At 34.7% G+C, this 15,604-nt stretch overlaps 1 protein-coding gene across 10 annotated transcripts in view; it reads left to right on the forward strand.

The window, feature by feature from the left end:
- Nucleotides 1-15,604, forward strand: part of Btbd10 (BTB domain containing 10) — a 65,739-nt gene that overhangs the window by 14,669 nt on the left and 35,466 nt on the right. For 3 of the 10 annotated variants that reach the window (XM_063251877.1, XM_023563271.2, XM_063251878.1), the window contains one exon: nucleotides 10,360-10,517. The exons of 4 other annotated variants lie outside the window; for them this stretch is intronic. In XM_063251877.1, the coding sequence (XP_063107947.1) occupies nucleotides 10,417-10,517 (101 nt within the window). In that variant the 5' untranslated portion in view covers nucleotides 10,360-10,416. 3 more of the 10 variants (XM_063251884.1, XM_063251885.1, XM_005001859.4) reach the window with 3 other exon arrangements.

Raw genomic sequence — 15,604 nt, forward strand, 5'->3', positions numbered from 1 at the left:
AACTTCTAAAAGTATTAATACTTTGATTAAGAAATCAACAAAATTTCATTAAAAATTTTTTATGAAAGTATGTTATCAAGTAAAAAAAAAAGAAAGTATAAGTTATGACTGCCACAAATCAAAAAAAAGGATAAGCCTTGACATTGAAAAGACTTCTGGGTGACGTAAACAGGCATTTTTGAGGAGTATTTTGGGGAGACATAGAATTCATTTGATTATATCTTGAAACTTTTTTCTAAGGGTATTACACTTTTCTCCCTTTAGTGATACACATTTCCTGAGAGCAACTATTGGCTTTAGAAATGTAATGCTTTTTATTTCCTTTGCATTAGTGGATTATGTTAAATAAAGTGTCCTTCAGTTCCTTTTCATCTGAATTAATAAAACATTTTATAAATGATTGTATACAAGTTATTCTAAACTGTGAGAACATAAATACGAGTTTTACTTTGTTCTTGTCCCCAGGTATCTTACAGAATCATGGAGAACATTGAGGCAGAAACATTTTGCCACTGCACATGTAATGACATGTATAAGCAGTATAAAAAAAATAAAAACTGTCCTTAAGCCATAAAATTAAATAGAAAAGTTTTACTACAAAGTTACCCCCAAATACTTTAATAGAGTCCAATATTATCATTAGAAACACAGTATGTAGAAAATTCAAATGGTGTAAGAAGGAATGCAATGAAAATTAAACTTCCTTTTTTATTCTATCATTTCCTTATGGAGAACTACATCATTTTTATGTTATTGTGTTGTTAGATTTTGTACTGCTTGTGTCTGCAGTTCTGTTCATATTACTTCTCCATCTGTTGTTGTGCCCATCAAATTTTTCATTTTATTTTTATCTAGAGCTGAATTTCCACTTTGTTGTTTGTATTTTCACTTCTCTGCAGAAATTTCCTGTTTTACTCTACCGTTTTCTTTTAGTTCTTTGTATATAGTTTAATTCATTAAATGTAATACATGCTTTGAAGTCTTTGATAAGTCAACATCTGAGCCCACTTGGAATAAGTATTTACTGACTGTGTTTTACTGTCTTATTTCTTCTTATGTTTCATAAATTTGGTTGAAATCTGAACATTGTATTGTTCTTTATTAGCTTGGTCTCGTGGAGAGGGAGGGAATGGCAAGGTAGAGAGCAGTCCATTGCTCCTGTGTAATTTGGTGATTAGTCAAGAAGTAGACAGAGATCATACTTTGGAATTGCCCCTCTCTGTGAATCAGTTCTTGTAATTCTTAATTTCCAGTTCACCTTTTAATGGTAGTCTCTATCCTGTGAGTGACAAGTCTTCACTTCTTTGCTGCTTAAGTTATCTACCATTAGAGAATAGACTCAGTAAGTAATCAAACTGTCTCACATAGTTTTTAAGGGTAGATTCTTCTGTGGTTTATTCCTGCTTTGTTGCCAGGCTACCTGGGAGCTCTTCCTACATACATGTGTAAATCAGCTGTCAGCTAGGGATTTGAGTGGAGTTTATGCTCAGATTTTGGGTTTCACTTCTCTATGATACTTTCATTGTCAGTATGTCTGCCTTAAATTTCCACCCACACTTCCATCCCTGAAGTTTTCTTTTTTTTTTTTTTTTTTTTGAGTTGCACAGCTGCATGAGTTCTGTCGTGAATTTGTGAAGGATGAGGATGGCATTCAGCACAAAAACTTGGAACTGAACTTATAATTCTTTCCCTTCCTGTTAACGCTTTTCATGAGTAAACTTCTCTTATCTTTACTATTTGCTTTTAAACACGTTCTAGTGTTTTTAAATAGGGTTTTGAAAATAGTCTGTCTGGATTTATTTTGTTTTCTGGAAGATTCATGATCACGTTGTCTGGCTATATTTGTAGGAGTTTTCTCTTCATTGTTCTGATTACCATTTTTTAAAAAGACATTGCTTTTACCTGTTTTTTGTCCTTCATAATTATCTGTTTAATAGATCTTCAAGGTTCTCTAGTTTTTGATACTGTGTTTCTAAAAATAAGTTCAGTTACTTGTGAACTTATGGATTTGTACTATACTCCATTGGAAAATTTGAAGTGAGTTAATCATCATGAAGAACTTACAGATATTTTCTAGACAATTTCAAAACTTGCATGGTGATTATTTCTTATATACAAGGGAGTCATTGCAAAGTTCAGGAAATACTTAAATTTTAAAATTTATTGCAGTAAAAGACATTGCTATTAATCCCTCTTAAAATACCTCCCCTCACTTTGAAGGGAACTTCTTTCATGTTTTTACAAAACATGATAAAAAAAATATGGTGAATGTTTCTCCTGAGTGCCATCATTGCAGTGTGTCCTCATCCATCTTAGTTACTACATCTGCTGGAGCTCTGCAACTCCTAACTCTTTCCCCTTCAAAATGAAAGATAAACATTTTGAATTGATTGAAGCAGCCATGGCAGTGCAAGTAGGGCACAAAAGAAGACTTCCAGAACTATATCAGCCAATGGTAAGAATGATGGGATAACTGTATTCAAATTATGTAATAATTTTTTAAAAAATTATGGCATGATTTTAATCAGTCCTTAGTTTCTGCTTTTCTGGGTTTTACAATTTCCATTGCTCATTGAATTGCTAGTGGACTGAAGTAAGGCTGCTTGCCAAATGTTAAGCCAATTAACCAAGAGATAAGGTGTTGAGGAGGAAAGTAGTAACTTCCTTTGAAGTACTAGCTGATTGAAAGATGGAGAACTCTTGTCCAAAGTCAATATTGCTCAGAAATTGATTTAGGAGTAGTATCATATATGAGTGATGGATGTTCTCAAATAGGTCAGTGCCTTCTCAACAGATAATGCACATCAGATCCTAAATGCTTAGAGATGCCTTTTATTTCTGTCTCAAGAACATAGATACTTTTTTAGCAGGAGCTATCATTATCCAGGAATTTGTCAAAAATGATGAACACAAAGGGAAAGAGGAAAGGAACCTGATACATTTTCTCTAGGTCTTTTACAAAAGATGGAGTTGTTCCTTTCGGCCACACCATATGGAAATCTACAAAAAGAGTAATATTGTAGATATTAAAGGAATGGGTACTGTTAAAAAAGGCATGGCACATAAAGGCTACCATGGCAAAACTGGAAGAGTACAGTGTTACCCAGCATGCTGTAGGCATTGTTGTAAACAAGCAAATTAAGGGTACAATACTTGCCAGGAACATTTATGTGCATAATGCATGTATAAAGCACTCTGAGAGTCAAAATAGTGTTCTTTTTTTCTAATTTTTTTTATTTTAAAGGGAATAAAACAAAACAATAGAACAGAACAAAATAAAACAGCAAGGACAGCATTGGATTTCAAAAACATGGCAGAAGGAAATCTGCCACAGTTGCTGTATTGCATATTGTTATCCTCTAAACAGATGCTCAGACTACTGGCTTTAGGCCTGCAAAGTCAGTCGGTCTGTACAAGCATTAAATTGTTTTTGTACCTCAGTTGCTATCCTCCCAGCCTGTGTTCCTCCAAGTCTGCCAGTTACCTATGGGGTGGGCAGGCGGGGCTCTTCTGGCTCTTCTTGTCTTCCAGCCCGTGTGCTGGCTGGCTCCTGGGAAGGGCAGGCTGACTTCTAGTTTCTCTTCCTTTCCCATATGGTTGCTGCTGACTCACATGAAGGGCTGGCTGACTTTTTTGTTCTCTTCCTGGCCTGCATGGCTGCCACTGGCCCATGGAAGATAGTGTTCTTAAATGTGTCAAAGAAATTGATCGGAAAGGAAGGAAACCAAAGAGAAAGAAAGGTAGCTGAGTTCAGGTGAAGTGCCATGCCTGCTGGCCCAAAGAAACACACTTTGTGAGAGCCAGTGGGAAGGCACTTGAGCTGCTAGAACCCATTCCCTATGAATTCATGGCATAAGATGTACCTCTGCTGTTCAGTGCCTACTTCGCAGTTAGGGTGTTCTAGGTCCTCTGTTCTAGGTCCTGGGTTCAATACCCAGTACTGATTTAAAATGAAAAAAGGTCTTCAATTATAAGAATGATTTTCTTTATTTAACAAGTATTTGGTCCCCTTGCCGTAGAGAAGTACTTATTCTCAGTTATGTGTGTTATATATCTTTAATAGTGTTTTTCTTGTAAAAAGATATATAATCAAATGGCCAAATATTTATGAAATATTTTACTTGAAGATTCAGTGGTTTCTCCTAATTACCCTGGGGAAAAGATCTCTGAAAATAAATGGAGTGACATTAGGTAAGTAAATTATTTAAAGCAAAAAAAAAAAAAAAAAAACAAAAACCCAAAAGATAATTAATCCTTATGCTGTTTTTGTCATTGATTAGTTTTCCCAGGAGCAATTTCTGACTTAGTGGCCAGTGGGTAGGCTAGGAGAGCTGCCCCCAGGCTTTTTGACTGATGGCATACTTCACCTGATTATTGATCACTTATTAGTGCTACCTGAAAGTAGTGTCTTAGGGAGCACTGATTTATGTTGTTGTTGTCTTGAAGATTCTGTCATAACTAAACCTCCCCTTTTTTAGAGAATAATAATCAAGAAAAAGATAAGTAACTGAATTACCTTTATCTCATTTTGACTCAAGGCAGTATCCTGAATGAGCTCATGTCCCTAACCAGCAGGCTCAGTTATTACCAGCTTCTGTTCAGATGATCTCTAGAGCGGATCCAACTTACAACCTTGTGTTTGCCAGGCAGTCACTTATGCTGCTGAGCTAAATCCCCAGCCTCAGCAATTGCTTTTTAAGGTTGCAAAATCCAAATGATACATTTTAGTTTGTCTAACATGCATGTTGAAGTAACTTTGCAGTAAGGAGTTTAGATACAGGAAATGCAGTCCTAAAAGTTTTTAGAAAGGTATCAACAGTGGAGCAATATGCAGTTGAATGGTGGTAAGGAGGTCAGCCAACAGGTTTATTGATAAATGATAAGGGTTTATGAGTAAAAAGAGACAGTCAAAAGAAAATTTTGAAGTAGACTTGATATGGGGAAATGAGATGTCATGGAGGACTTCACGATTTTTTACTTGATGAGTAGAGATGCCACTAGCTGATGTGGGAGGCCAAGAAGATGAGACTAGGTTTGTTGATTTGGGGAGTCTGTTGGAATAATTTAGATAACAATAATAAAAATAGAAATTGTATACTGTAAGTAAATCCTAATATTCACAGGATTTCTTTCTGTCTACCACCTCCTTGGGCCCAGCAAACAGGGAAGAGAGAAGATCAAAAATCATGGAATTCTAAAGAACACCAAGATTTAATGAGAATAGAGTAGGGATACTGCAAGAACTAGTGTTGTGCTGCACATTAGAGAAGGGAGGGGTGAGGGGGCATCTTAGTTATTTTTCTCTCATTGCTGAGACAGAAATGACACCTTAAGTTAAAGAGAGAAAAGTTTAGCTCTCAGTTTGTGGAGGTTTCAGTCCATAATCAGCTGGGTCCAAGGCAGGGTGGCTTGGCAGAAGGATATCCTAGAGAAGTTGTTCATGGTTGCAGAAGTACAGCTCAAGCAAGCAAGTAAAGGGAAGATGAGACTCTATCCCTTACATTGCGTGCAGGCTCCTCACCCTACAGTGGGTGTAGCACTCACACTTTAAATCATAGCCAGTCCTGTCAGTGGATTGATGTATTAATCATACATCCTTAATTCCAGCATCACACATTCTAGATTCAGCCACCTCTGAAAAAGACCTAATGACCACTTGAGGCTCTGGGGAGACCCAGACTGTAACAGAGGGTGAAGAAAAGAGAAGAGAAAGAAAGAGGAGAGGAGAGACAGTGAGATGCAGAAACAAATGTCCTTTGAAACCATGAGAGCAGATCTTTTTTTTTTCTTACTGGGATGTTTGAGTAATGATCACTAATTTTAGCATCAGTAAATCACTTGCTATATTATAGATGCTCAGTAAACGCTTAAATGAACGAATGAAATCCAAAACATTTTATGTCAGTTTGGCACAGAGGGTGATTAAATTAAAGAAACCATTAGACATTACAAAACAGCACATAATGTATATCAATTGCCTTTTAACCATTTAGTTTTATCTATAGCTTAATGATAAAATTAAAAAATACTAGAATGTGTAGGCAAATAGGTGCATTTCCCCCAAATATCTCAATTTGAATTTTACTTGTTTTTGGTGTGCTTATATTCCTATGACTGTTAAGAAATGACAGAATGTCTTTCACATGGTAATACTGTAGTTTTACTGACAAACGAGATGTGAATATGATTTTTTAATGTTCTTTTTAATTGCTTTTATATTATAGGCAGCTAAGTTAGATAGAAATTAATAGACAATCAAAGAGAGATATGGTCCTTGAGGGAGTCTTCGCAGAAGGCGAGACACACCACAATTGTGACTGGGGGCCAATTAGAAGAGAGCTAGGCCTCAAAATGAAGATGCAATAGCCCGACTTCCAAGCTTCCCTAGAGATAAACAGCACCTTGTGGTTGTACTGTGATTAGTACTTTCTGGCCCAGTGGGCCCAGATAGGCATCAGACCACCCTGGTGGGTGACCAGAACAACTGGACCCCCTTTCCAGGAATGTCTTTATTCTTTCCATATACCCTTACTGTGTGACTCATTTCCTTTTCGGATCAATATTAGCTAAGCCACTATAAGCATTTGTAATCCTTTAGGTTGATTGTTGTTTGGCTCACATTTTACCCACATTGTGATTTTGTTATATAAAATACTTATGACAAAGCCTCAGTGGCCACCTACTTGGGACCTCTTAGAAATCAGAGCTAGTCTTATTCCCAGTAACACTCTCCTGACTTCCTTCTTTGGTTTGTTACTTGCATTCCTCAATGCTGGGAGGCTACAAACTCAGCACAACTGACATCTAACAGGTTGAGAATTATTTTCCCTGTAACACTTCTATCTGAACATTCTTTGTTTTCTTGTCTGTTGTAGTAAAATACATGTTCATAAATTTCAGTAAGACTGATTAGGAGAACACATACTGGTAATTTCCCTGCTGCTAAATGTATAGTACCCATTGTAATAATAGTAAAATATATGCATCTGAATCTTCTTTATTCATTTCTGGTAGTTTATTTTTTTGGTCACTGCCTTCTGTCCTTTAGGATTGTTCTTCCCTTCAGAGGATATCTGTGGTTATCTTAGTCACGTGTGTCTCTGATAGTTAAGGGTAAAGAAGAGAAAATGGTCTTGTAAAGAAGTGTTAGTCCTTTAAATAGTTGACTGGAAGACTGAAAAAGAATAAAATGTTCTCAGTCTCGTATTACAGAGTATGATAATTGCTGCATCTTTTTTTTCCTCATTTTTTTCTTATTACTCTTCCTAGCTTTTGTCTCTGTTTTGGAGACTTTTTCCAACTTTTTCCTTTTTCTTTCTCTATTATTATTTTTTCTTTTCTGCCTCATCTCTTCAGTACAGATAAGTAGCCATGATATAACATTAAAATTTTGATGTTTCTTTTAAAGGAAACATTTTTATTTTTATAATTAAAAACTCAAATGAAATTGAGGGTTATTTTCATGTTTAAAATACTTTTTTGTGATTTTGATGTTCATCTATCACTTAATTGATTTTTTTGTTTTAATGATCCAGTGATCCTTCAGGAAATAGTTTCTTTTAAGTGCCTTCAACAAATAAACTACACAGTGTTTGCTTAGTATCTCTCTTTGAATTAGCTGTTGTGCAGTACTCATTTTTCACTTTTTCCAATTTTGTTTCACTCATTGATGTTCCTACCTACTTAGATATTAAGATGTTCAAAGCCAGATATGATGGTGCACACCTATAATCCCAGCACTTGGGAGGCTGAGGCAGGAGTATTGCTATAGTTCAGGGCCTGAACTCCCTTGAACCTGTCTCAAAAAAACCGAAGATTTTGTTTATTGCGATATTTTTCACTATTTCTGAAAAGAAAGTATCAAGTACCTATTAGGAAAAGTTACGAAATAGCTAAATAGTTTCTTCAACTAGAAAATGAAACAATTTCTTTAACATATTTTGATACAGTCAAAATTTTAATAAGCTTATCTTTGGTATTTTTAACACTGTACTGAAATATCATGTAAAACTCATGAAGGTGGAATATTTTCCTGGTTTTAGGGTTTCCCTTTTACTTTTGCATCAGCATTCCCTGAACTTCCTTCTGTCAAATCCAGCTTAGGGCCAAGTGTCAGAAAACATAGGTTTAAAGTGAAATTTGTGGGGCACTGGGGTTTAGCTCAGCAGCATAAGCTCCTGCCTGGCAAGTATAAGGGTGAATTTGATCCTCAGTACCGAAAAAAAAGTAAAATTTATATACCTGTGTTCAAATTTGGACAGTTATATAAATTTGCTTGTCATTAGTTTCTCTTGGTGTTTACAATCTAAAAGTCAATTCTGATCTATTTTCAAAAAAAGTAATATGTGTACTAAATTCTTACTATTCTTTATAATACTGCCATTGGCCAGCATTGTAAACTTTGACAAAATTACCCAAATTCTGAGACTCTTTTCTCTTCTATAAATGGAGATTATTGTGAAGATAGAATTGGATAGTGAATAATACTTTTTAAAATGCTTAGTTCAAGTACTCTGTAAAATTGTTGAGTTTTCTTGTAATTCCATAGAATAGTAGATTTAAGTCACAAACTTTGTGTTGTAGTCAGGGGTTGTGCAGAGAATTAGAATCAGGACATGGAGTTTATAATACTGTTTTTATAATGGTCACCAGGAGTTAACACAAGAAAACGCAGGAAACCTATCTGCAACACCAAAGATATAGCATATTTAGTCAAGAGCCTAAATCCCACAGCAATGACCTACATGAGTCCAGATGAAAACCCAGAGCTCATGACAATGCCTCCTGCGAGTCCAACTGGAGGGCCAGAGGCACAAGGACTCATACCAGTGTCTTTTATGGATCCGTGCTGCCGAGAAGGCCCAAAGGTCAGCGGTGGAAGCCAGAAAGCCAATGTCAGTGGGGTGAAGGAGCTGTGCTGGAGCCGAGAAGTCACGTTCACAACAAAGACGAGGGTGTAAAGGCATTAATCCGTTGTGGCATTGAGGCGTTGTGGGTTCTCCTACTAGTTGCCGTTTAAGCCGTTAAGTTCTCCTGGAGAGAAGCTTTGGTCCTCACAGGAGCATTGCTTCCTGGTTCCAGAGAGGAAGACGTATGCTTCTTGGTCTCCAGGATAAATTTATCACGCTGGCTTCCTGGCATGTACCTGACTGTGCTTGTTGTTGGAGGAGCTCGGGGCTTCTGTGTCACTGAGGATGATGGCTGTGGTGCCTTTCAGGACTGCCCTAGTCTTTGTTGTAAGCGTGACATCTCGGCTCCAGTGTAAAACCCTCATCCTACCAGCACAGCTCCTTGACCCTGCTGGCATGGACTTTCTGGCTTTCACCACTGACTTTGGGCCTTCGCAGCTCAGATCCATAAAAGAGACTGGCGTGAGTCCTTCATGTGGGCTCTGGACCTCCAGTTGGACGCGTGGGAGGCATTGTCATGAGCTCTGGGTTTTCATCTGGACTCATGTAGGTCATTGCTGTGGAATTTAGGCCCTTGACTAAATATTCTATGTCTTTGGTGTTGCAGATAGGTTTCCTCCATTTTCTTGTGTTAACTCCCGGTGACCATTATAAAAATAATATTATAAACTCCATGTTCTGATTCTAATTGTTCTCTGCACAACTCCTAACACTTTTCATATACAACACTTTGTATATGAAAAGACTTAAGTATATGATTGTATTGATAAAGGATTTTTGTGACAAATTGCACCATAAGGAAACATAAGGATGTTACATTGATTTTTTTTTTTGAGAAAAATTAAATTTCTATTCCAGGTATTTAACTTGGTTAAAGAAATAATAACATTATTATTTGGTCTTACTTACTAGATTCTTTGATCTTAACTTTTAGTAATTAAGAAATGTGCTTCATGGCATGGTGGCACACACTGGTAATCCCAGCACTGCGATGCTGAGGAGGAGGAGGATCAAAAGTATGGAACTCAGTCTGGGGAATCTAGTGAGACCCTGTCTTTAAAGAATAAATAAAAGATCAGTGTGGAGACCATGGGTTCAGTCCCCAGTACAAAAAAAAAGTTCCCAAACAGTTGTTCTATGAAATTGTTCTTACCTTTTTGATATTATATTGATATTTAAAGAACATGAACTACTTCAACAGGAGTTAAGTATATTCAAAATAAACAATACATCATTAATTTGTTGTATAGTGATAGCAGGTTTAATCAATTAATCAAATGTAAACTACCTAACAATTGATGGGGCTTATTTGTGATGTTGTATTAGCATTTTATGATCTATTTGTCACTTTAAAAATATGTCATAATAATATCAAGTATATAAAATTCTATGGTTACTTCATTCTACAATCTTGAATAGATTTCAAGGTCAATACTACTCTCTTATGTAGGTTATGGGTGCTACATGTGTGCTTTCAGAGCAGTAGTGTGAGGAAACTTGAAGTGGGATGGCAGGACGGCCTCATCCCTATGACAGTAACTCCAGTGATCCAGAAAATTGGGATCGGAAATTGCATAGTAGACCTCGTAAACTTTATAAACATTCAAGGTAGGTAGAAAATACGTATTTCACATATCAAAACTCTGCTAAAACTGATTATAAAGACTCCTTACTGCTGTAGTTGGTTGTGGCCAACTCCTGTCAGAGAGAGGGGACTGGTTTACCAAGTACAATGCTGTGCATGTTTGTATTTCTACTTAATTTTTAGAGAAGCATTTCTTTCCTTTTAATTTTTTAATATTTGTATTAGTATTTACTTTTGTCTAAGTTATGTCAGAATCTTAGTTGACCTTGTGCTTGTTAATTGGTTCAACTGGAATCTGGCTTGTTTTTTGTATTTGAAATTCTGTACTATTAAGTTATTTTATGCTATGAATATATTATTTATGCAGATTACAAATGGTAATTTATAAGTTTGTGTCAGTGTTTGCCTCCATACATTTTTAACCATATGAATTTATTTTGTGTCACATTGATCCTAATAGAACATTAATCCTTCTAGAATAACTACTTATCTTTTAAAATTTGATACATGAAATGAAATTCCATTCGGAAGTTTCCACTCATCATTATATCCAGTTTTAAACTTTCATTTTGTGTTCTGTGGCTAATTAAATAAAGAATGCTTCATTTAGAATATTTTGTAGTTTGATATTTTAAGGTGTTGACAGCTCATAAACCTCACATACTACAGGTATGTAAGCATGTTTTCATAGAAAATTTTGCTTTGGTAATATCACCTAGAGGATATTTTTGAACATTTGACTTAACTTCAGTATGAAATTGTTGTGATCATTGATAATAATACCATCTATACCAACTTTCTTTAAAAAAAATGCCATGATAATTGAAATCCTTTTTGTAATTTTAAAGAAATAACTCAGTTTCTTTTAAGTGGTATATTAAAGTTAGAAAATACTAATGGCTTTTTAAGTCTTTTGAAAAGATGAATTCAACTCTAGAGACCTTTTGATGTGATGAGGTCTTAAGGTGAAAATGTCAAGTTGCATTTATTAATTTATAACTATACGCTAAATGGTATGAATGTTTTTTGTCTGTGGTGTGTGTGTATATTTGTATGTAAGTGTATCCTTTGAGTGGGATTCTAGTTGTTTTTATTTTTGAGATTAAAAGTTTTAATTTTTATCATACATATGGGACTGTGTTATCTACTGTGTTGTATATGAGTGTTTTCAGGTGAATTATCTCACCCTTCTAAATGTAACTTTTCTGTTAATGTACCATATAGCATTCTTTAATGAAGAGATGACAGGAGTAGAAACAAATCACTTTTTAAAAAAAGCTACATGCATACAGTGGGAAAAATTTATTAAAAAGTACAGTAGTTTTTTTCTGTTGCTATTTTTCATTTCAGTAACTTGCTGATGGCTGTGTCATTAGTAATTTTGGTGCTCTTTTTTAGCTACCCAGGATTGCTTGAAAGAGAAACATTAAAGTCAAATAAAAATGCTAATAAATTGATTTTAAGAGTTTATTTTCTTTATGAACAGATCTAAAGTATAGTTTGACTTTTTAATATGATATTTTGAGAGTCGATAGTTAACTAATTTGCTGGAAAGTTTTAAAATAACAATCAGTAAGCTTTATTGAGAATATACTCTCAGTTTGGGAGTATAAAGGTAACATGGAGTACTTTAATAACCACACAAGGTTCAGTTATAAGACTACAAGGAATTTCTTTTTTGTCTTTTTCCTTTTTATCGGTACCAGGGATCGAACTCACGACTGCCTGCTTGCAAGGCAGGGGCTTATGCTCCTGAGCTAAATCCCATGAATTGTAAAATAAAGTTCAGAGAAGGAGTCAGTATCAAACTTTACTGGTTGAAAATAAAGACAAGCTAATTCTTAGACAATTAGAGTATTAGAGTAGATGAAGGACATTTCTGTCAGGGACTTTCGGATTACCTTGATTGGATCTGAAAATGAAGTTCCATGTGAAACTATAGTCATTTGTCAGATGAAAAAAGTGAACCTTCCCCAAAGCTATCCAACTTGTAGATGGTGGAGCTGGAATTTACAAACAAATTTTGCATCCTTTTTCAAATATTAAATAATTTATTTTAATAGAGCAAGTATAATGAACCTTTACTACCCTTCAGCCAGTTTGGAATTAGCAACTCCCAGAGATTTTTTTTATCTGTTCCTCTATCTACTTATTCCTTTAATTTTTTTTAACTTAGGGATGTTTACGTGAAGGAAAGCCACACTAAGCACTGGCATAAGTTAAAAGTTTATTGTTACTGTTTTGTACCTAAGAATTCCAGTAGTAGAAAATGACTGATGTATGTTTAGTTGCCTAATGATTGAAAATCTCAGATTTGCTTGGCTTTTCCCGTGTCAGTGGCTCTAGCCAACATATCCACCTTTTAGACGAGATTAAAGAGACAGTGGGAAAGGGTTCTGTTTATATCAGAAAATTAAATTTCTCAGAAATACCCATGGTATCTGCTTACAATTCATTGGCAAGAACTTGTTTGGCCAACTTTGGATCAGGAGGCTTAAGTGTATAGTTTTTAAACTGGTATATTACTAACTTGAACAATGAATAAAATGACTTAAATTAATAAAATAAATAAGCATGATTTTCTTTATTGGCTCAATTTTTGTAGATAATCTAAAAGTCATTTTTAAATCTATACATTTTTTAGTATCCTATATTTTTGGTTTTTACTTTTGATTTTTTTCCTCACCTTTCTTTTTTTTTTTTTTTTTTTTTTTTTTGTCTTTTTCATTTTTATCGGTACCGGGGATTGAACTCACGACCGCCTGCTTGCAAGGCAGGTGCTTATGCTGCTGAGCTAAATCCCCAGCCCCTCCTCACCTTTCTTTGATGGCTATGATCCAAAGAAATTTTTTGACTATAAAAGAAATAATAATACTTTCTTCTGTATACTTACTTGTTGTTAACATTTTAGGGTGTGGTGGTTGTTGGCTTACAGTTTCTACTCCATCTACTACAGTTGAAGGTATTTGTTCCTAAATGTTTTTTTTTTTTTTTTAAATATGGGTTCTATATGTATATATATGTCTGTATATAAAAGACAAGGCAGAGAAACTGTTCGGGACATAACTGAACTTTGGGTACCTGTGACCTCTGCAGGTGTATACAAATAGTCTAAAACTCATAAACTTTGTTTCTGTGTGAGTTATTATAGAGTTAATACCTGAGTATAAGGGCTTGATAACTTGGTAAAGATGTTAAAATTTGTTTCACTTGAGAAATATTTGGCCTGAACTATGATACTTTTCCTTTAAACTATGAATTAGAGGAGTTTTACTGTTTAAAATAGGAAAAGAACACCTCTTCTTTATAATATTTAAGTGTCTAGATAAATCATAAACTAAAACCTCTTGAAAGTTTTTAATTGTATAGATTATGTGTGTGTAAAATTTTGGTCATCTGCAGTCTGCTCAGGTTACTAAAGATGAATGCATCATACATTCAATATCAGACTTTGCCGCAAGGTTTCATTCCCACGTAGAAGTACGCATGCTCGTTTCTTCTGAGACTGCATGAAGTATGAGCTCTTCAGGTTTTTTTTTTGTCATTCCACAGTACCAGCATCAGTTTAGAATAAAAAAGTTTGATTGCTTAAAAAATTATTGTTGGGTGGATTATTAAAAGTCCAAGTATTTTCTCTTTGGTTTTAAAGACAAGCTTTACTGTTCAGAATGAATGGACAAATACCAAAGGGAATAAAGAAAGTTAGCTGTATCCTAGTTTTCTAAAACCTGGCAAGCTGACAGAGCTAGAATTAGCTTTACAGATGGCATTTGGCAACGTATCTACATATCTCTGAGCCCTTGTCTCCTGCGTTTTCTTCTGCTTGTCTATCAATTACAATGTCCAATCACTGCTCAGAGATGCAGGAATGGGATGATCACAACTCGCAAGATGCTGTTTGGTTAGAAACCTCAGTGCTGCACAACCCACGGCTGAGTCAGTGTCTGTGAGAAAATGAACTGAATTAATATATAGAGGGGGTTGAATCTCTGAACATTTAAAGCCTAAATAATCTGCACCAGTATTATTACACAGTAGAGAGAGGAAACTAAAGGAAATCTGTGGACAGGTGAGGTAGAAGGAGACTGGAAAATTTTCTGATTGTTCAGAGGAATCTTGAAGATGATGGAAATATCAGATGTGCTAAAGTTTCCTAGTAATGCCCAAGGATGCTGACCTGGCTTTCAGTGCTGCATTGTTTGAAAGAACAGAATCCCTTTATACTCTGATTTCAAAATTTTTTTCTTGTTTCTGTGTGTCTACCTTGGCTTATACTAAAGGAAGGTGTGTATTCATTTATTACATGATATCTCTGGGTTATAATTATATAGATATATGCATAAGAGAGACTGAGATGGAGAGAGACGTTAGCTTTTTGATTCATTATGATCATTTACATGTCTAGATGTAAAAGATCATGTATCTGTCATAGTAATGGCATTTAAAATAAATGGAGTATATTTTTATTTTCAGGATTGCATTTTTTGTTTTAGTGTATCATTGTTTAGTTTTATATTTTCTGAATGTAAAGAATTTAAGGAAAGACTAATTTGAGATATTTTTGATATATTTGAAAATAAAATTCAAGATAAGAATTGAAATAATTTTCAAATATGAAGTTGAATGTATTTTTACTTTTGGATGAATTAAGAATTAGTTGAAGTACTTAATAATACTGTTTTATAGAACTAAATTTATTTGAATGATAAACTTCTACAGTAATTGTTTAAAATAGCTTTCTAGTCTTAACATATATTCTGAATGAATGATCTGAATGCTGCTGCTGAAGCAGAAAATAAACCAGATCAGTTTTGGATTAGTGCAAATTGATTTTCAATCAGATAAAATTACTTAATAAATTGTTCTTTCAGTGAGATTTTAAATCTTAATAAGTGACATTGCTTTCCTGATCAGTAAATTTTAATACAATTTGAAAATTTTAACTATAATGTATTTTTCCTTCTTTCATCATACTTTCTACTAATCCCTCATTTTGTAGGCACTTTGAGGATATTCAGTGTTTTAAAACTATTTTAATGTATATAAGTAGTTTGTAACATATTTTCCTTGAACTATGAGGAGACTTTTATGATTGCTCTACTTTCGTTTC

This window comes from Cavia porcellus, unplaced genomic scaffold (assembly GCF_034190915.1).
Source record: "Cavia porcellus strain 051 isolate PalLab524CR breed Dunkin Hartley unplaced genomic scaffold, mCavPor4.1 scaffold_6, whole genome shotgun sequence".
Lineage (NCBI taxonomy): Eukaryota > Metazoa > Chordata > Mammalia > Rodentia > Caviidae > Cavia > Cavia porcellus.